The sequence below is a fragment of the Micrasema longulum genome, unplaced genomic scaffold (genome assembly GCF_059751315.1).
Source record: "Micrasema longulum isolate JH-2025_06_02 unplaced genomic scaffold, ASM5975131v1 h1tg001237l, whole genome shotgun sequence".
NCBI lineage: Eukaryota > Metazoa > Arthropoda > Insecta > Trichoptera > Brachycentridae > Micrasema > Micrasema longulum.
The window spans coordinates 196,253-219,323 of NW_028278424.1; the positions used below are offsets into that span (position 1 = coordinate 196,253).

At 32.4% G+C, this 23,071-nt stretch overlaps 2 protein-coding genes across 11 annotated transcripts in view; one reads left to right on the forward strand and one right to left on the reverse strand.

Moving 5' to 3' along the window:
* The first annotated feature begins 1,123 nt into the window (after positions 1-1,123).
* Positions 1,124-6,646, forward strand: LOC148276330 (chymotrypsin BI-like). 2 transcript variants are annotated; one of them, XM_088234424.1, is made up of 6 exons: positions 1,124-1,366; positions 2,563-2,833; positions 4,875-4,973; positions 5,067-5,206; positions 5,879-5,929; positions 6,384-6,646. In XM_088234424.1, the coding sequence occupies exons 1-6, from the start codon at positions 1,190-1,192 to the stop codon at positions 6,501-6,503; spliced, it is 858 nt and encodes a 285-aa protein (XP_088090550.1). In that variant the 5' UTR covers positions 1,124-1,189; the 3' UTR covers positions 6,504-6,646. The 2 variants fall into 2 exon arrangements, with proteins under 2 accessions (XP_088090550.1, XP_088090551.1); XM_088234425.1 differs by lacking the exon at positions 1,124-1,366 and adding an exon at positions 2,343-2,453.
* Positions 6,647-13,418: 6,772 nt separating this feature from the next.
* The window catches only part of beta-Spec (spectrin beta chain), a 164,535-nt gene continuing 154,882 nt past the window's right edge, over positions 13,419-23,071 (reverse strand). For 5 of the 9 annotated variants that reach the window (XR_015823783.1, XR_015823788.1, XR_015823785.1 and 2 more), the window contains 4 exons: positions 17,860-17,953; positions 15,993-16,172; positions 15,248-15,427; positions 14,111-14,934 (listed from right to left, as the gene is read on the reverse strand). Coding sequence is in view for 1 of the 9 variants with exons in the window: in XM_088234426.1 (XP_088090552.1) it covers positions 15,244-15,427; positions 15,993-16,172; positions 17,860-17,943 (448 nt within the window). In the remaining 8 variants the exon portion in view is untranslated. Of the gene's footprint in view, positions 14,935-15,243; positions 15,428-15,992; positions 16,173-17,859; positions 17,954-23,071 lie in introns of those variants that run through there. The other 4 variants (XR_015823786.1, XR_015823789.1, XR_015823787.1 and 1 more) reach the window with 3 other exon arrangements.

Genomic DNA, 23,071 nt, shown 5'->3' on the forward strand with positions numbered 1-23,071 from the left:
ATCTAAAATAAAGGTAGGCAAATAGATATTATGTAGATCTATGTTCAATTATAATGTATTTCAATAACAAATAATTTAATTTATATATATTTAAAGTAAAATAAGTCCTGTAATTTTAAGGACTGTGAGTTGATTGAATTCATCTTGCAATCCTATATTTTAACTCATTTGATTTGCAGAACAAAAGCATAGGACAGTTTTGACAAATAAATTTTGATGGGTTGAAAATGCAAAAAAAAAGTTATAAATTAAAAATAGAAGTTCTATCCACAGTCTTTTATTAGTGCAGGTACATAATATTAGATATATATGGTATTTATCAATTGAAAAATACTTATGAAACCTTTTAAAGGCATCTACTGAACTGTGTCCGGCAGATAATAAATAAAGTTCTGCATGTCATTACTATGATCTGCCATGTAAGAAAGGAAAAAACTGCGAGATTATAATCCATAAAATGTAGCTTTATTAAAATAACAGCTGCCACACTAATGTCAATAGTGATGGGAAATTACTGATCATTGATCATTTACCAATCAAATCGATTTAATCAGTTTTTTTTATGCAAATATGAAACTCTGTTTCGGAAAATTGATATAACAATGATTACATTGATCAATTTGTCTCATCTCTAACGTTTTTGCAAAATGATGTAATTATATTAGGTTTTTTTTTGTTTTAAGGCTGATTTCATATATTTATGTTGATTTGTCAAGCATTGTACAAAAAAATAAATTTACACGCCAGATACAAATGATTTTTCATGTGTCAATATAAATCACTCCTTTGACGTTACTACAAAGTTATGTCGTCACTTTTGCTTACAACTGTCATTCTAATCGAGCTATATTTTAAGGACTATTGTTTCGTTACAATAAATATTTCAATTTAAAAGATAAATTAAACTTAAATAGAACTAACTTAAAGATAACTTAACTGAAAATCAGCTTATAATTATCAAAATTATTATTTTTAAATGCATAAATCTTCAATCTTCCTCAGTAACCGTAACTGGATTAAGAAGATAAAAACAATCAGTTGATAAAATGAAAAAGAGTTTATGTTTTGGTCATATAGCTTATGAAATTAAGTAACATATTACTGTAGACAGACTTTGCCGAAATTGATAAGATATGAGGATCCAATATAACTCCTGGCCGGCTGCTCGTGGCGCAGTAATCTTTGCATCATGAAGGTGTTCCTTTTCCTCTGTATGCTCGTGGCAGCAGCCTCTGCCGTGTCTCCTGCGGTGGATAGGTACATGGTACCTACAGGAGTCAACCGGTTCTTTGGAGTTCTTCAGAGAACTCAGCATGGCAGGATTGTTGGAGGTGCTGAAGTTGACAAACACTCTAGACCTTTCCAGGTATGTAACCTAAACAAATTAGTTTATTGTTCATAAAACTATTATACTGAACTATCATAATACAAAACTATTATACTAAACTATCATAAGACACAGTTTTATACAATAGGGAAGCAAGCCAAATAACTATCATGAAAAATTGTGTGAGGGGAATTATATGTTTTGTAGAGTAAAAAGCTTTTATATAATATTTTATTATTTTTGTTACATAATAATTTATTGTAATCATTCATACATTATTTTAATAAAATACTAATCAATTGTATTAAATGCAAATAAATTTAATAAGCAAAATAAACACAAGAAATGTATAAAATTCACACTTGAAATGTTAGTTAAGAATTTTATTTAAAACATTTTTGAGAGGGGAATATGAAAGTCTAGGCATTTACAGGGCTTATGACCTGACATTGGCTTGTTTAAGTGGTCACTCTACACACTGTGTAACATTCACCATTCTGCCCATGTTTGAACAACCACATTTCCTCAACTCTTCCATTAGACTTCCATATTCCCTTGTCAAAAAAGGTTTCCCTCTCTGTTGAAATAAATTTAAATATGAATAACTCCCTAGGGAGAAAATCCAGCCAGTCTGCAAGCATTTAAACATACTCAAACATTGAAGAATTTTATTATCTAACAAATTTATATAAAGCAAATTAGAATGCAAAGGTACCTTATTTGAGTTTCAATACTTTAATAATGAAACCAATTATTGTAGAAATTTAATTATTACTAATAAAACCACAGAACACAGAAATTCTCTAGTTCTGTAAAAGCAGATTTACGATTTAAGCAATCGACTGACATTAGTATTTCACATTATTGTTAAACATTTTGAATTTGACCTAAAATGATTCTTATTTTAACAAAAATTCCATTATTATAAATTCATAATAAAGAAAATAGGCATCCCTAAAGATTTTTACTGTATTACTTATTTCACAACGATTTATTAATAAAAAAAACATTTGGAAAAAAAAGTTCAAAAGTAATCAAAAAATTAAATAATTTCTGATGTGTGGACTTTTAACACCTGAAAATAATCCTTAAAATCGATTCAAATTTCAATAAAAAAAATATTAAGGTTCTTCTCCATTGATTGTTTTTGCCATAGAAAAATACAACATTTACAATAATGGTAATAGGAAAAATTTAGTGTTTTATAATATTAAAGTGGCTCTGTTTATTAACAGGTTGGTCTGTTCCTCACTCTTCCCGGAGGCACTGCTTTTTGTGGTGGATCCTTGATCAGTACCACCTATGTGATGACTGCCGCTCACTGTGTGTACGACGGGAAGAACCAAGTCACCGCCTTCGAGATAGTCCTTGGAGCTCATGGTATCAAGGACTCTGACAATACCATCATGCAATCCAAGACTGCCATCATGCACTCCGCATGGAACCCGAGCACTCTCATCAATGATATTGCTCTCATCAAACTACCAACTGCTGTCACAATTAGTGGTAATATATTGATCATTAATGCAAAGCCGGGCTTACCATAGGGACCTAGACCATAGATAGAACTAGACCATTGCTTTCAAGGGAAGAGAAAATAATATTATTGAATAACATAACGCTAAAACAATACTCACTTACAGATTCAAAAACTACTCTTACTCAAATGAAAGACATAACCCCTACAATACATCACATACAAATAATATAATCACTAGATCCTCAACCCAAAGACAACATAAACAAATGCAAACTAATACCACTTTCAGAAAAAGGAATTTTAAGTATTATTCAATTAAAATCTACAACCTATTTCCACTAACTATTAAAACAATTATTAATGAGAAAATGTTCAAAAAGGCTATAAAAAAATGGATAGTTTAGCTAACCTAGCTAGGTAGAAGTAAAATGGGTTGTCTCATTTTTGTTATATAAATAATGTAGATGTCCATAAATTAATTATAAACATAAATGGGTAGTGTTTAAAACTGTCTGGACATTTGGTTAATTATCTCTGTTTATTTTATTGATTTATTTAACTTTTTGTGCATAATGTTATTTGTACATTGGCGGACTTATTGCCAAATGGCAATTTCTTCCAACCAACCAATTAAATAAAAGTTTTATTTTTATAATTCAAGTTACAGAACATATTCAATAGAAACAAAAGATTAAAAAGCTAAAGATATATAAAAATAGAAATAAATGTATTTGTTTATAAATTACCTTAAATCAAAACTATTACTTAATGGGAAAAAAGGAAAAAAGAGGAAAAAGGAAAGGAGGAAAGATTAAGGAAGAGAAAGGAGATGTTTCTTCAGATGTGATTTAAACAGAGATAATGTAGTAACATCTTTGATGGTTTATTAAGTTAGTCTTCTTCGTTTATTCTCAAATGTAAAAATATTTTTAAAAAGTATATTGTTAAGTGTCCTCGGCACAGGTAAAGTGAGGTCACCTTATTTTCATTATTAATTATAGTTTGTAAGAGAAAAAATATGAATAAAGAAATAAATTTAATAAGAATATTAGAACTAGAAATTTTTCACAGTTTTACTTATAATACCACTAAAATTAGGTTTAATGTCCAAAAAATAAACACTGAGAGCAGCATCGAGTATAATTGTGAACTTGTTTTTAGTGTTGGCACTTATGCCATTATAGCTTACTAAGGTATGACAATACGCCTTAACCCTAGGGTTCCGCGGAACACCTTTTATAAACTGCTGCTCTAGGGGGTAGAGAAGATTCAGAAGCATTACTTTCAAGTACCTACATAATAATGCTACTAATACATCAATAAAAGAACATTAATTTAGCATGCTAATTAGATTTCTATTAGCATTATCATCACATCCCTTTTCTCTATTATATTTACCCCTTTCACCGAGAAGTTTAGCTGGTACAAATCCTCATCAAATAAGACATTTTTGTATCAAACTCTTAAATATCTGAGTGGAGATATTTTATAAACTAATTACATAATACTCCTACATTAACTATATAATATAATGCCAGAACTGCGAAAATGTTGTTAGAACCACAAGCTAAAGAACTTACTGAACTTTACTAACAGGGTCTGAGGGGTTGATGATGGCTGTTAGATGGCCAGCACATGTTTTTATTTAAATAGTTTTTTTTGTTAATTGAATTTTTGTGATATTTATTATTTTTACTTTGTAACCACCATTTTATAAAAAGACTGTTTTTAATTTGTTTTTTCGTTGTTTGTTTTGATTTTTCACATTTTGACTGTCTTAGAACGGAGTTATTTACAAGGTAAGACAGTCAAAGCAACGTTATAATAATGTATAATTCGATTTATACAATATGATATTTATATAAATAAATAATTATATACCTGTTCTGTGAAAGCTGGTAAACACAAACACCATTTTCAAATAATGATCATGGAAAATTATTCATGGATTTATATTTGTTACATCACCATCTTTGTTTCATAACCGATAGGTAAAAAAATATGTATTCAACTATTAATTTCTTTTAATCCAAGTCCCATTTATACCTATGCTTCTCATTTTTACAGACAAGATCCAACTGGTCAACCTTCCACCTCGCTCAGTCGCTGGAAATAACTTTGTCAATGCTGCAGCTATTGCTTCAGGATGGGGTCGTGTCTCTGATGGTAAGCTATATTCTAAGACACATGATATAAAGGTTAACACTTACCACCTACTTTCTTCTTACTTCAAAAACCTTCCGTAATTTCTTCTTGCAGACAGCACTTCAATCGCTACTAACTTGATGGCTGTCACTATGCCAGTTATGACAAACACCCAGTGCAACGTCAGGTACTTGGGAGTAATCCAGAACTCTCACATCTGCACAAATGGAGGTGATGGAAAGAGCACATGCAATGTAAGTAACCTTATCTAATTTGATCAAAATAAGTCATTATTCTAACCTAACCTTACCATTATAAAATTTGTACCTTGAACCATAGAACTACATTTATTACATACTCTAGTATGTGCTTCTAAGCACATCATTCTTGTTTTGGGAATGTAGTTGCTGTTTTGTGATTAATTTAGTATTATCATAACGAACAATGGTGGACCTGGCTCGGACACATTCTGCGAATTACACAGGAGAGCTGTCTATTCTTCCCACCTACGGGGTCCTACCATCCTGGAAGACTGTCAATGACAATCTTTCGGCTTTATTATACAAAACCAAAGGATGCAGGATTGATATGGGAGGAGGCAAGAGTGCTTCCTAGCGATATGGTCTCCTGGAGGCGTATAGTGATGTCCACATGCTCCAATTAGGAGCAGATGTGGAAATGAAAAATAAAAAATTCAATATGTGTTTTGAGGACAAAAAAGATCCAAGTTAACTTTTAAATTTTACTTAAATAATTACATTGGAACTAAGTTTCACAGCTATTATTTTTAATATAGGCTCCTATTTTTTCCGGAGACTAGATGAAGATGTTGTTTATAACATTGCTTATAACATATAACTTACTCACTTGCTTTTGTTAAAACAGCAATATAATTTCTAATATTATGTTATTTGTTTTTCTTGCAGGGAGATTCTGGCGGTCCACTAACTGTTATAAGCAATGGAAAGACCATTCAGGTAATTCAATACCTACCTCTATTAATTAAATTTACCTTGAGGCATTTGAAGCATTTTTGAAGATGACAGATGAAATCATGTAATATTATAATACTGAAAATGATGTCTGTATTGCATTGGTTGGAAAATTGTACAGTTATTAATTATCGAGGGTTTTTATGAATATAAAATATTCAATAACTGCCAAGGTAACACAAGTTTAAGTTGGCAAATCTATACTATTTTAAGAGATGTTTAAAGAGATTGCCATACAAGAAATGTTTTATAGATTTACTGATAATATTGTAGTCTTTCTCAGTTATTTCATTAATTTTTCATTTTAGTTAACTAATTAACTATTAATTGAAACTATTTTATGATATTGAGCTTGAAGTCATGCATATTTTTTTCTAGTGATGACCATTAAGTGAGTAATTAGAACATATTTCTCAAAGTAATAATTTTCCAATTCCAGGTTGGTGTCGTTTCCTTCGGAATTGCTCTCGGTTGCGAAAAGGGCTGGCCAGCAGTATTTACTAGGGTCACAAGCTACCTTGATTGGATCTCAGCCACAGCTGGAATAACCATCTCATAATATGGATGAACAAACACGGAAGCTTTACATCCTAATCTAATTCAATTTACAAGAAAACACTGAATATCCCACTGAAATTATAATATCTATTTGGGATCATATTAACACCAATAACAAATCAATAAATAATTCTGTTTAATCTATTTTACTTCTTTTATTTCAATACTAACTGACTCGGCCTTCTTGCCAGTGTTGAACAAAGGTCTCTCGTTTGGACTTCCATAATTCTCTGTCAGCTGCCACCTTTTGCCACGTTGGACCTGCAACTCTTCTGGTGGCATCGGACCATCCGGTCTGGGGCCTCCCAACGCTCTAGCGTCTTATTCTCGGCCTCCATTCCATAATTTTTTCGTCCATCTACCGTCTAACATCCGAGAAACGTGACCGAATTCTACTTCAGCTCCTCAATTAATCTTCCCACATCGGTAATTTTGGTACTTTGGTGGATACTGATTTGTCTTGCAAATCCCTGAGTGAGATGTTTAACATTCTTCTTTCCATGGCTCCAAATGATGGACACAAATGTCACCTTAAGCTTGTGCAGGATTCTTTTATTAATGGGTGATGTATCGAAACCATCCGTGGCATACGAGCATAGGGCGTACACATGCATCAAACACTATTTTCTTCAGGTGTATTGGGATGCTTCTAGATTTCCAAATATTTTAAAGTTTGCTGAATGCGGCCCATCCTAGTCTTCTTCTTTATAATTCAGCTCTCAAATTATCACTTCCTAGTCTAACGGTATGACCTATGTATACGTATGATTCGACTCTGCCAATATCCTGACAATCAATCTTTATGGGCGGTATTGAACTTGTTATAACAATTACAGGTTGTAAAATAGTATTTTACTAGAAGCAACATTTTGCATTTTCCAGTAAGCAGCTCCCAGAAAATGTACTGATGTCTTTTCTTTAACAAATAAAATTGAAAAAATACTTTAAGAAATAAAATAAACATTTTTAGAATGACAATGCATGAAAAGGTAAATTGGGGTCTACATTCAAGGCGCACGGAAGATATGCAGAAGTGTGTTGTGAGTTGTGACGTTATCCAGTTGAGTTTGGATAAAAATTAGCTGGTCGATATTCACAAATATATTATTACTAGTAAATTTTTACCAGCTCAACCAGGCAGGGTCAAAACAAATTGTCATATACCTACATAGCTAAGGATTTTCTAAAAATATACACATTTATACATAGGTATGGGATGTTGCCAGAGTAAAAATTTATATCAATACATTTTGTTTTCTGCAAACCTTATTTTTTTACCTGTATATGACAATATTATATGATTGATTAAAAAATTAAAATTCTTGAAAATACTTAATGTTTATGTAAGATAATAAATAACATTATATCAACTATCAGCATAGGTCCAAAAGATTAAACATTATAAATCCTTCTATCGAATCAAATCTATCAATCAGAAAATCTATAATATTAAGTATTGAGGAAAGAATGCTTACTTATAAAAATTAATCCAGTTTTATCTTAGAATGGTACATACCTGAAATTTAATTGGGAGATTCAAATTAGTTATAAATACTTATTAAGTAGTTATTTAATTCCTAAAAAGCCTTACTGTTCTTTTTTGTGCAATTTGCTACACCCAAATGATTTTGTAGAAATTATGCGTGTAGATTCATGGGAGCTCCTACCCAGTTAGAGATGGACAGTACAAAACGATGATGATACTTCGTGTGTGTTCATTACATGCTGTATAAACTGATTGACTGCGAGAGTAACTACTAAGTAAACATTTTAAGTTAGTAACTGATTAACTGAACTAGCTACATACTGCAACTGACTTTATGAACTCACTGAGTAACTCTAAGAGTGTTACTAATTATATCTAATATATATTGTCCAGTGTTCACTTTACTTCCTAGTGGGAACTTGATTTCATGTACTACTTCACTAGCTGTCGGCGATTATATTGATATGGCTTAATATCCACGCGTGATAGCAATTTGGATATTTTGACAATCTATTTTTTGCTTATAGGAATTGTACAATTTAATTTTTGCAGTCAGAGCTGACACTGGGCATTCATTTCCGGATGAATCCTACAATTTCATAAATATAATATACAATTTATTCACTTTGATGAAAAACATGCAGTGGGGATTCATACTGCGTTGGATTGGATTTTAGATTAAGAATATAGTAAATGGTAAATAATAACACCAATGTTCTTAAGGCTGCGTTATTTATTTTAATGTGACACTAGCTGAATAAAACATCATGGGGATACCATCTAAGCATAGATTTAATCCACTACGTAAATAAATGGCAAAATATACATTTGTCTTAAGTGAATAAATTCCAACCCCTTAATTATATGTATATATTTTTGAATTGTCATCCTGAAACATAAAATCAAGTCAGCTGACTGTATATAGCAATACAAAACATTTATAAAATCAATTTTTAGAGATTAATATTAGAATGAAATCCTTCAAATGGTTGGATTTTTAAAAAACAATTATACACATTTATTTTGTTCATTGACGCCAAAGGAGCATATTCAAGAATAACGGAAGCACAAAATCCATACACATTCAATAAAGCTAATTCGGCCAGCAAAAATCAAATCAGCAGAGATATAAGGATATTAAAGCTACTCCTAATAGTTAATAGTAAATCATTAATGTTATTTTAAGATGTTTTTACTTAATTGTTCTTTTTACTAAATATATTATATTTCTTTGTCTTGAACACAAAATCAAATATTTACCTAAAAACAAAATATGTATCATAATTTTTAAACCAACATTTTTCCACTCTATAAATTGAAACAAATCATGAATACAATTTTATAAATTCATTCAACTCTCTTTTGTCTACATTAATTTATTTATCTTGATTACAAACTCACACTCCAAATACGTGATTTAAAAAATATTTCAAATAAAATATAAAAGCATACAATACTATCACAGGACCGCAACCTGACTCATCCAATATTAACCTTTTATTTTCTGTAGAGTTTTAGATCATTTATACAAAACAACCGTATTTTATTTCTTCCAAAAGTTGCCAATTGCTAATTCCACGTTTCTTTTCCAAAACTGCCTATTTTCAAATTAGATTTTTTTCAGGAACAGATATTTATTATAGACTTGATTTAAAATGAAAAATGATAAAACATGGCTACAATTAAAAAGATGTGATGACTATTTTTATTTTTAAAATTAGGCCAGTCCACCAAATATTTTTCCCAAACCTGACTGTGGAAATTGTTATTGGAAACAGTTCGCTTTGGAAAAATAACTGATTTTTAAACTAGAAAATCACCCAAAATTAGTGCTTTTTAGCTAAAATGAAATATATAAATATATTTTGCATCCCCAAATTTATATGTGATATAAAACCCAATTTTCCATATTTCGACAATAGTCAACTTTAAAAAAGAACCCCACAATTTACACACAAGTAATGACCATCGAAATGTGAAAAGTTTATAAAGTGTTTTATTTATTTGGAGTGTGAAGTTTGGGATAGAACTGATTGTCCATTAATAGGAGAAATGGAGATCATATCATTATTAGGTCACATCATGCATCAAGAAGAGCTAGAAATAATAAAATCCCTAGAAATCTACACATGTTCCTGTTTAGTGTTACACACTTATCTAAAGATAATGCTTACTATGTATAATACATTGTAGTTACATTAATAAAACACAAATCCTTAAGAAAGGCTGTTGGCAATGCCGGATTACAGCTAGATTTTAAAAATGGAATATTACCTTCCAATTTTGCTAATTAATTATCATTATTGACACACTTGCGGTTTGTGGTCTTCTTTACTAGAATAATACATTAATCAATCCGGCATTGACTGAGTTGCATATAATACTTATGTACATTTTTGTATTAATATGATATAAAGGTGAAGACTTGAAATAACATGGGTGTATTTGTTCAAGTCTTTAAAAACTTGACAACTACATATTAATAAACCCCATATTTTTTACTAGAGTTTAAAAATCTATTTTCAGGAGGTATCTTTTAGCATGGTTAGTTCAATGATTAAGAGTATCAATAAATATGAAAAACACTAGAAAGTATAAAAATCTTCCAAATTCCTATTACAATATATGTATAACAAAACTGTAAATTAATTACGATCGATGGAAGATACTTTAATATGAATGTTAGATATCTAAATGAGAAAATAATATGAAGCTCTCAAGGACATTAATTTTCAAGGCGAGTTCTAGACTGGATTTTTCTCAGGCGGAGGCATGTGAATTGGAATCTCCATGATGATTTTTCAATAGAGAAGTTTAGTGTTACGAGAAATTGGATGTAAAAAATGTATTCTTACATGCTGTAAGAAATAGAACATTTATTTGTATGGCAAAGTTTCTTGAAAATGTACAAAAATATGAATAAAAATGAACTAATTTGAACTATCACAAATTATTGAAATTCAACCAATGATAAAGTGTTGTTATAGATTTCCTGTTTCCAGGAAAACACTCACCAATCAGCAGAATTTACAGACGAGAACTTGTGACGTCACAGGTGGAGTAATTTAGAAATTGCAAAACTTCAATCATGGAGCCGATAGTACAATACACATTTTTTCTTAGTTAGTCTATGAACAAACTTAAGAAAACCACTGAACTCCTTCATTATTTGTGATGGTTGTTTCATGTAAATCAAATGTTTGTCATTGTTGGTTCATTCTATATTGATGTGCTATTTGTTACTTTTAAATTATGATCTTGTTATACCATAATATAATTGTTGTACTATATTATTTGTCCTAACGCAACACACAACTTTAACCGCATGGTGTTGAGACTTGTGTCTAAATAAATGTAAATAAATGTAATAAATTACTAAATTTTATAAAATTACTGAAGATTTGAAAGGCTTTGATATTCTAATCAACATTAATTTAGTGATAAATATTTGTTTTAATTTTAGTATTTTTTTTTACAGGAAACAGGAAGAAAGTTTTTGTAAGAGGATAGGAGTGAAAAATATATTAAAAATATTAAATCTATACAGATAGTGTTTTTCTGGGTTATTATGCCGTGTTTGAGGCCGTGAAAACCTACGAACCTTTATTAAATCTATGTTTCGAATTTGTAGAAGATTAATTTTATTAAAGACACCATTGAAAGCTTACGAGGCAATAAGATTTTCACTGCTGGGTTTTTATCTGAAAACAAAGTGCTCAAAATAATAAATTCCAGAATTTATTTACGAGTCTGTATCAAAGTTTTAGCAGTATTTTTTCTGCACATACTTTGGAAATTATTCAATAATAGTATTATATTATTAAAATAATAGTCAATCACCATATAATCACTCATTAAAACGTTCTAAATTATTCAACACGTTTGAAAAACTTCAAATTAAAATGAACTACCTATACCCCTATGCGGTAACATAAATATAATATATGTATGTTTTTGTCACATTTTTATCTCTGTGTATAGAATTTGAGTCACTTTTAGAGCATTAAAATTAAAATAAAAATGCTTTTGGATGAGAGAAGTTTCTCGATTATACTATGAATAGAATAGATAAATCTTGAAAAAATCAAACACACTCCAACGAACAAAAATGCAAAATAAGACAGAAGAATATGTATGTATTTATTTTAGTGAAAAAACATAAAAGTGATAACTCCGCCGACAGGCGGAGCTGGCATATGAATTAAAAACTGCTTTTCGACTCTGACTCTGTCAATTGGCAAAGTTGGCAGTGAACCTGTAAAGGAGCATGTGTAGCTCTGAAACCGGTCAGTGATTAAATAGGTGGGTAAAATAGTGCTTTCATTTTGATTATAATGAATAACTACAAAATTAGTGCTTGAAATATAAATTATGTATTTTTAAGTCAAATTCAAGATTGTTTTAATGTGACAAATACATCATTTGATACAAATTAGCAGTTTTTATGAACATATTCCTAACCTATTTTGAAAGCATTCTGTCGGGAATTATTTTAATAATCAAAAAAAATTAGGATAAATTAGAAGTATGTAATGCAGTATATAACAGTACTTTGAAACACCAAACTCTTTAATCAGTATTTATGATGGATTTATACAAATGGCATTAAAATTATTATTATAATCTGTTATAATATTATGAATATCAACTTTGAACATACATACTATCTTCTCTGAAACGCTTACCATATTAAACTATGAATTTATCAAATTTCCGCAGATAACTTAAAATTACACTCCAAACCTTTTTATCGTGTTATTAACATTAGCAGCAATACCAACAAATCCTACTCACTACCGTCCACGAGTAGTCTTTAGGACCCGCAAACCCCGGGCAATATGACCACCGACATTACCACCAGTGTCGGCAGATGGTAAATGAGCGAACAGCGAAAGTTCGGTGCTAAATAACGGGTCTCACACAGCTAAGGGAAGGGGCCCCTGCAAAAAGACCCATCAGAGAAAGCAAAGGGAAACCACTTTGACTGTTATTTCGCAGGATACCACTGTAAAAAAGTGATTGCGAATGTCAGGGATGCCTGATAGGGGGCACAAGAAACTTCTTCAGATCAGAGTATGTTTGATAACATTATAAAGTGAGTTTGAGTAATTTTGGTTTGGCCAAAGCTGTTAGTGGAAATCAGACAGTTTTAAACTTGGTGAATCAATCGCCTTTATTCTCAATAAATTTCATCATAATTTAATAGTCAATATACTGTTAATTAAATAACTGATGTTTATAATAAAAGAACACATTGGGTATTAAATTGATTAGATTCACTTAATTTAAAGAAAACTTCGTCGAGATGTAAACGGCAATCTCATTTTTATGTATATTTAAATTGTGAGTAGTAAAATAAAATAATTTGTTGGTGGTGAAAATTATGTATGTGTGTGGGTGGGAAAAGTGGTAAAAAATAAAACAAAATTATAAGCAAATGTGTTGTATTTAGTTTCATTTCAACTTACAGGAGTCAAAAATAATAGCTTGAATAAAAAATGTACGAAAATGATGACATACTAACAACATTAAATGCTTTGTCTATGAAAGAGTGCTAGAATGCAATATGCCAAAATATTCCAACATAAATTCTTATGTTGAGGGAATAAAATAAATGGTAAAAACAAAACAGAATATCGCAACAATAATTATTCTGTCAGTTAATAATTTAGAATTTTAAAATTTACGTACTTTACATCTAAAAAGAATATTTTAAAAGTGTAAAATTGCAGGCTATCAAAAAATAGTTTGTGCAGAATATAAATAGCTTTGTCCACAATTTTATAATAAATATATTGATTTGTACAGGACAAGCGTATGACGAAATCTAGCGTTTGTGAAATGGTTTCTATACACGGATTGTGACAAATCACCTCTGCTTAAATCTAGTATGAACGTTGTAGACACAATCGTAAAATTACACATTTGAAAACACATAAAAACAATTAATTATCGATATATATCTTTTATTATAATTCAAATTTATAAACAAACTTATTAAAATATCTCGTAATGAAAAGATTGATTTAGTCACGGATATTTTGGCGAAAGTTTTAACACATTCACACAAGCGAGAACTTTATTTCTACAAGAATAAATATTCTTAAACATTTTAACAATAATTTTTTTTCTTTCACGATAGGTTTACTAACATTTATTATTTCCACGCTAAATTATCTGAGTAAACAAATCAATCCTGTCATCGATAATAATAAAAATACTATACCAAAAAGACAAACGTATAGTGGCAGTACAAATTACGATAACGAAAGGTAATTATAATTACTTTAAAGAATTCAATATCTTCAAGTCGTTTTATAAAGTTGGGGGCGTTCCTTCCGAGGAAAAGATAAACCTACATGGGACAAGTGTTTGCTAGCTTGCGGGAAACATTAAATAATTTAAGAGTAAATAATTTATAGACATTTTCTCTATAATATATATCTTTTTTTTCCAATTTGGGATTTAATAATAACAGTAATTGCGAACGTTACGTACCTAAGTTAGAAACTTTCTAGTCAGGGTGGTAAACTGGTGATGGAATTTTAATTTACAAGATCCTTTCACTCCTTTTCAAAGTGTCAATAGATACAATTAGATCCGATAGAATTTTAGAGTACGATCAAACATTTACACGCCATCTCTGGGAGACGGCACTAAATATCTGTTGGCGTTAAGGGTAGCACATTTATCGTGAATCTTACATACTTGGTCCATCATATTTCAACATTCACCGGCGTTATTAACTCAAGATCAATGAATAAAAATGAAATAGACGTGAAATCTTTAATACACGGCATGTTGATATCCGCAAAGACTTATTATTAAGGTACATTTGAGATGTTGCTTGATATAAATATTGCTGTTATGAACTCGAACACATTTTGTCCAAAAGTCATACATCGCACGATGGGCCACTCAAATCCTGTATCGGGATGACATTTAACTAGAAAAACAAAAAAAACATTAGAATAACATTATTCCGAACCAAACAAATAGTTACTTCAAAGGTCTTAATGTATATAATAACTTGCTAATGACAGAATGCACCCGACTTCACATAAGGCGTTTTGGAAGTAACAATTATTACATTGATGGATACTACGCGTGTAAATTTATACTTAAAAATACATAAACATGTTACTTTTTCAACTATTGTGTTTTAAAAAAAAAATAATACACTTTCATACAGATTTGGTCATTCACAGTGCGACAAATTTTCTCACCACTTCCAACTGTTATTTGGTTGATAAACTTACTTCTTTTTTAATGTGAAGAAGGACCTCCTCTTCTGGTCCTCACGTTGCGGAGGTGGCAGGGTTTGGGCGCGACCTGAGCCTCCCCCGGCAGCAGCCGCCTGCCCCCCGAGGGCCCCCAGCCAGGAGCTGACTCCTGCGTCATCCGTGGCCTGCAGCAGGAACTCGCCCCCAGAAGCCAGCCTGTAATAAAAAAAAACATTGTTGCTATCGATCTCTTTTTATTTTCCCGACCATGTCACCAGAAATAAAAATTTATTGTTTTCTCAAATCTAGGGACAACTTTTTATAACAGTGTCCAGAATGTATAGATTAGTAGATTCTTTGTAATTTTTTTATTACAGTAGAACTTCAATTATCCGGATTAAGGAGTGTCAGACGTTGTCTTGATATGCAGAAATATGGATAATTGTATTAATCAATAAATTGTGTTGAAAGAAAACGTAAAATTTACTCTATGACCACTTTTTCATTACTTTTGAAATAATATGACGAATTGGAATTACATTAAAAACTTACTTAAACATGTCCAGCAAAGTTAAATGCTTTGACAAAGAAACTCGTTTACCAGCAGCGAGGTCCCACGTGCACTTGTAATCCGGATATTTGGCAATCCGGATTACTGGAGTTCAGATAAAACGGAGTTCTACTGTAGTCAATTCTTAGGTTTTTGGAAATTTAATGCAATGGAAAAAAATTAATATTGTCACTTCTGATCAATAATTATTATAAAATTAAGGATACTCACTTGATTCTGAACACATATTTCTTCTTGGTGTAGTCGGAAGCAACCTCGACTGTGGATCCCGCTAGGTCTAATGGGGGTTCTCCTCGGAAAGTTTGCTCGGGAGATGATTTGTAAGTCTTGCTATCCTTGTAGAACCACATCTTGTTATCCTTGGCTACAGAGTAGACCTTGTCCCATGACCTGAAACCATTTTTAGAATTAGATATTGAGATTCAACAATGTAATATTATTTTGACAGACTTAAACCAGCCAGTGAAAAGCCATCATTAAATTTATTTACAAAAAATCTATGGCATTATATGAGATTTCGATACCATAATATTAAGAGAATGTGAATAAATGTCTAGGTTTCCACAATATTTCCTTTAAATAAATATTTATAGATTATTGTTGACATACATACGAGAGCGGATTGATAATGAAGCTACCTAGAGCTAGGTGGCAGCACAAACACAAAAAAGATTTATTTTTTCCAAATTGCGATCTGTCAAACGGCAGCTGTTAAAATGTCAGCCTAATTCATCGATTAGTTTATTCGTTGTAGTTGTTTGAAGTAAACAACTTTTGTGTTTCTTGAAAAATGGAAAAAAGCGAATTTCGTGCAGTGATTAAACACTATTATTTGAAAGGGAAAACGGCGAAAGAGACAAAAGAAAAGCTCGATAAACATTACGGTGAGTCTGCTCCGTCAGATTACATGGTAAAATATTGGATTGCTGAATTTAAACGCGGCCAAACAAGCACTGCAACAATACCATCAACAGGAAGGCCAAAAGAGGTGGTTACTAAAGAAAATATTAAGAAAATCCTCAATATAATTATTAAGAACGATCGCCGAGTGAAGCTGCGTGAGATTGTTGAAATAGTAAATATCTCATATGAATGTGTGTTCAACATTTTGCATGAACATTTGCATATGAAAAAGGCAGTGAAATCAGCTGGCAAGGTTATGGCCACTGTATTTTGGGATGCACTCGGAATATTGCTCATCGGTTATCTTGAAAAAGGATCCACAACCACAGGAAAATATTATCGCGCATTATTGGATCAATTGAATGATGCAATCAAAGAAAAACGACCACATTTAATGAAGAAAAGTGCTCTTTCTTCAAGACAATGCACCGGTTCACACAGCATTCGATACGATGCTAAAATTACGTGAAATACACTTTGAATTGGTGATCATCCACCTTATAGTCTAGATTTAGCTCCTAGTGACTTTTTCCTGTTTCCAAACCTCAAAAAATGGCTTGCAGGAAAAAGATTCAGCTCAAACTAAGAAGTGATTACCGAAACTAACGTGTATTTTGAGAGGTTCCCGAAATCGTATTATTCAGATGGTATAAAAAAATTGGAATATCGTCTTACTAAGTGTGTCGAAGTAAAAGGAGACTATGTTGAGAAATAAATGGTTTTTGAAAAAAAAAAGTTTTTTTCCTACTTAGGTAGTTTCATTTTCAATCCGCCCTCGTATTTTAATAACATTTTATTAGGAGCAGTACTTAGCCAGCCAGGTACATTTTACCAGATATGCATAATTTTCAAACACAAACGTATTACTATATGTTATTAAATATTGGTATAAATATAATCACTTACCGTAAGTATTTGTAAATAATCACTTGCGGTAAGTGGTTATTTACAAATATTTAATAACATTCAGTAAAATGTTTGACCACAAAGTTATTGCCCTAAATATTAATAATACAAATGTATTATTTACATTTTAATCTTATATCACAGGTAATTAATTGAAGACGAGAGATTTTAGAAGTTTACATTTGTTTTAAAAAACACTTTAAGATTTAATTGTGAACAATGCCTTTTGTTAATCAAATGGATATTTACTAAACCAAATAAAGTTTACCTGTTTGTTGCTCTCTTAACATTCGATTCCCATTCATGTTTCCTCACCAAGGTTCCTTCAATGACCTCGTCATCACTTCCCGGACTCTGTCCTTCTAAAATACAACATGTTCATTAATACACATTCAATATTTTTAATAAGAAATACATACAATAATATCGACAATAAAACAGCGATGATTTGGTTTGGCTTGGGGAAAACATTATTCGTCACATTGGTGATTATTTAACATGAACAATTTGACACATTATGTTTTTGAAAAAAATATTTTCATAAAATAAAAAATAGTAATATGTGGCGGGTCGACAACGACGGCACGAGCCGAACATTGCCGAACGCCGACGTAGAGCGTACGAACGGGCCAAACCGGCTTCGAGAAAACTACCGGATTCCGACCTCACCGCACGCGTCTTCGAGGCACAAAATTACCGCCAATTTAGATTTACCAACTTCATTTTATTTTGCCTAATATAGTTATTAGAATCCTTCTTTCAATGTGTTAGCTTCAGTAGTTTAGTTTCGTGAATAAATCTTTGTGTAAAACGTAAGTACCCTGTTTTACTTGCTCTCATTCTGTGCACCCACATAACTTTGTACATCACAAAATTAGGCCACCAACTAGGTGCCTACATAAAGGTGGTAACAACACGACTAAAAGTGGTATACCCCGACGTTTGAACACGAAAACACAACATTAAACAATCAATCACGGTGACCCCATTCAAATTCCATAAAAATTGCGCAAAATTTCAGACAGAAATATCTTCGCTTGACAAAATTGTACAACAATTACTTTTTTTCGGTCGGTACATGAAAAATTTAAAATTTCATTTTTAATTTGATTGCACTTTTAATTTATTTGTAATTAATCAAGGTTAATCTATTTCAAGGTTAACTTATTGTAAGGTTAATTAATTTAGTATAATAGAATTATATTATAATAATTATAATATATAATAGAATTAGATTTTTCAAAGACCGAGCGAATCGAGTGAATTTTTCTGTCGGTAACAATCTTCAATGTAAATGTAACTAATGTAAATGTAATTAATGTAACTAGTGAATTGATTAAACTGTGATTAATTTCTTAACAATATTACTCGGCCGGGATTAATTCAAACAGGGGATTCATAATTTAACTAAAATTATTATAAACAAACATAATATAATACGTTCGAGCGACTCGCTCACCAAAAATCGCACGCCGAGTAATACATTCCTACAACACATATAAATTTTATTTTTTTTTATTTTTCTTGAGTCGAACACACAAACAATTCACACGAACATTTACATAGGGTGCCAGATTGAGTAGAGGTACTTACAGGGTACCGGAAAATAATTGTTATTTATAGTTCTTAAATTTTGTTTTTTTTTTTTTTTTTTTCAAAAATCCGGTACATAATTATTTTTGACAAATATTATATGGCGAGACAAGCGTGACGTAGGCATCCGAAAGTTTTCTCCTTGTGAACGCACTGCGGGAGTAAGTTTTTTTTTTACCAGCGAAATCTATCGGAAATATTTTTCAGCTGGCGCAGTCGTTCACAATACTTGCAATTTGTAAAATTTTATTTTTGTAAACAACTTGAAACTATCAAACAAACAGATATTCGGGCGGCTAAGCCGACGAATGTTTAACTTAGTACGTGGACATTAGTATCCATACTTTTTTTCTATATACATTATATTGTGTGACTGTACTATATATGTTTATATTTTTAACCTAGGCTATGCATGTTATTATGTGTTACAGATTTGAAGTTTTACCATAAACATTTTTAAACTTGATATATTGTACAACGGACAATCAAAAGGAATATTAATATTGAGGGGACCACTCAGGCTTGGAGAATACAAATACCTAATAGTTGGAAAATGTGTTCCGCCGTATGGTAAAATAATTATTTAAATTTTCTGTTTTTAATTTTCTTTTCTATAACTTGCACAGTACATACATAACAAATAGTGACTCTGACATTTAAAAAATAAATATTTTTGTTTGAAATTTAAATTTAAATTTAAATTTAAATCTAATAATTTAAACTTAACTTTTTAATACAACTACACTCATTATTGAATACTTTTATTTCAATATTTTAACTTATACTGTAATCATTATTACATACATTTTTCTGAATTTTTTTTTTAAAAAACGAATATTTTTAAACTGTAAACAATGGCTAACAAGGACAACACTGACTTGACAAATATCAACACAGCAAACAACATGTTCCACACGGATAGGATTAGCGTTAAACTACCACAGCTATGGGTGAACAACATCGAACTTTGGTTTAAACAGATAGAAGCACAATTCGAGTTGGCAAACATAGTTTCAGAAGACGCACGTTATAGTCACTTAGTGTCAAAACTTGAACAAGCGCACATAGAACAAGTTTCAGATATTTTACTCATGGAACCGAACCGAGCAAAATATACGAGGCTGAAGGAAGCTATAATCCAACGCATGGGCTGTCCACAGGACAGAAGGAGAGAAAAACTGTTTTCTTCCTTACAGCTTGGGGATCGAAACCCATCCAGCCTACTTAGAGAGATGCGGACGCTAGCAATAGGTTTACAAATAGACGAAACGACGTTGCAATACTTGTGGATACAACAACTGCCCAAGACGATCCAAGCGCATTTAGCCATAAGCGAAGATGACTGGGATAGGCAAGCGACGATAGCAGATCGCCTAATACAGGTGTACACACAGGATAATGTAGCGGTAGTAGGTACCAACAATAAAAATAACATTTGTAGTTTAGAACAGTCCGTACAAGCTCTAACCCATAAGGTAGAGAGTTTATTTCACACAATCAACAAACAGCATAGTCACAACAACAATAACAATAGATTCAAACACACAACAAGTAACAGCAGTAACAATTTCAATAACAACAAATACAACAACAATTTCAACAAAACAAGCTATAGGGCCAACGGAAATAACAAGAAAACTATTCTTTGTTACTTCCACACAAAATTTGGCGATCAAGCTAAGAAATGCGTCACACCATGTGAATTTAAACCGCATCTAGCTTCAAAAAACTAGATGGTCGAATCATAGCGGAGGCGGCTGATTCAACCAACACAACACGTCTCTTTGTTAAAGATCGTGATACCGGTGTGTCATACCTCGTTGACTCCGGATCGGAAATATCATTAATTCCTAGATCTTTACACAAACGCCATGGAGAAAAGTCTAAGCTAATTCTCTATGCAGCGAACGGGACTACGATCCAGAATTTCGGAGTTACCACGGTAACACTGAATCTGGGATGTAAACAAATGTTTACATGGAAGTTTATAATAGCGGATACGACACGCCCTATTATAGGAGCAGATTTTCTCCACAACTTCCACCTGTTAGTAGATGTTAGGAACAAACGGTTAGTAGACAATACAAACGGCAAGATAGTCAGAGCATTTGACATCTCCACAAACAACAACATAACATGTTCCATATCATTAACAGACAAAACCAACATTTACCACTCACTCATATTGAAGTATCCACAACTAGTAGATATCAATAAACCATACGCAGGGCTGGATAAACACAACACAATCCACCATATAGATACCCGTGGCAAACCCGTTATGTGTAAGACTCGTCGGCTGTCCCCAGAACTACTGAGGCAGGCGAAGCAAGAGGTCGATCACATGGTGGCTCAAGGTATTTGTAGACCCTCCAAGAGTGAGTGGGCCTCTCCATTGCATATGGTGAAGAAGAGCGATGGTACTTATCGCCCTTGTGGCGATTACCGTAGCTTAAACGCACAGACGGTACCTGATCGTTATTCCTTGCCACATATCCACGATATATGCAATGACTTATTTAACTGTAAAATTTTTTCCAAAATTGACTTACAACGAGCATATCACCAAATTCCAATTAATGAAACTGACATTAAAAAGACAGCTATAACCACACCATTCGGGTTATTTGAATTTGTAAGAATGCCATTCGGACTATCATGCGCTGCACAAACATTCCAACGTCACATCAACGAAGTCACAAGAGGTCTAGAAGGAGTACACGCATATATCGACGATATATTGATCGCTTCACCAGACGAAGAAACACATGTGGAACACTTAAAAGCTTTGTTCCAGCGACTTCAAGATCATGGAATGGTGGTAAACCCATCTAAATGCGAGTTTGCCAAGAAAACACTGTTATTTCTTGGTTATGAAATTTCGGCTGAAGGCATCGGACCCTCGCCAACAAAAGTGGAAGCCATCACGAACCTCAACAAGCCAGAAACCATTAAGCAGTTGAGAAGATTCTTGGCCATGGGAAACTTCTACCGAAGATTCATACCACGAGCAGCACACAAATTGATACGACTACACGATTACCTCAAGGGAGCAAAAAAGAATGACAACAGAAAAGTAGAGTGGAACGAAGTCACTACACACGATTTCGAAGAGGTCAAGAACTCGCTGATCAACGCCACTAAGCTTAGCTACCCAGAGGAAAGCAGCAAGATGTCAGTGTGGACAGACGCCTCAGATTACGCAATCGGAGGCGTGCTACAACAAACCACAGACGGCATCAACTACAAACCGATAAGTTTCTTCTCAAAAAAGTTGAACAAGGCTCAGTGTTCATATAGTACGTACGACAGGGAACTACTAGCCATTTTTGAGACTGTAAGGTACTTTCAACATTATCTGGAGGGCAGAGAATTCTGTATATACACGGACCATAAACCACTACAATTCGTGTTTAGAAGGAAAAGTCACGACAAAGAAAGCCCCAGACAACTCAGATATCTAGACTACATCTCACAGTTCAGCACGGACATCAAATACATAAAAGGAGAAGACAACGTCGTCGCCGATACCTTATCAAGAATCGACATGATCGAACAAGAGGCAAACATATCGTTCGAAAAGATCCATAAAGAACAAAGGCAGGACAACGAACTACTCGCACTCTTGGACGACAAGAACACTGCTCTGAACCTGATCAAAACCAACATGCAGGGACAAGAAATCGCCTTCGATCTCAACAAAGGCAACATGCGACCGTACATCCCAAAAACGCTACAGAGATCTTTCTTCAACCAAGTGCATAACCTCAACCATGCAGGAGCCGACGCCACGACCAAGACCATCAGTCAAAGAGGCGTCTGGAAAAATATGAAAGCAGACTGCGCAGCTTGGACGAAGGCCTGCATACCCTGTCAGAAGAGCAAAG

Coding starts and splice junctions, on each gene's coding strand:
- LOC148276330 (XM_088234424.1), top strand. CDS start 1,190: ATGAAGGTGTTCCTTTTCCTCTGTATGCTCGTGGCAGCAGCCTCTGCC. Junction 2,834..4,874: donor AACTGCTGTCACAATTAGTG/GTAATATATTGA, acceptor TCATTTTTACAG/ACAAGATCCAACTGGTCAAC. Junction 5,207..5,878: donor ATGGAAAGAGCACATGCAAT/GTAAGTAACCTT, acceptor TTTTTCTTGCAG/GGAGATTCTGGCGGTCCACT.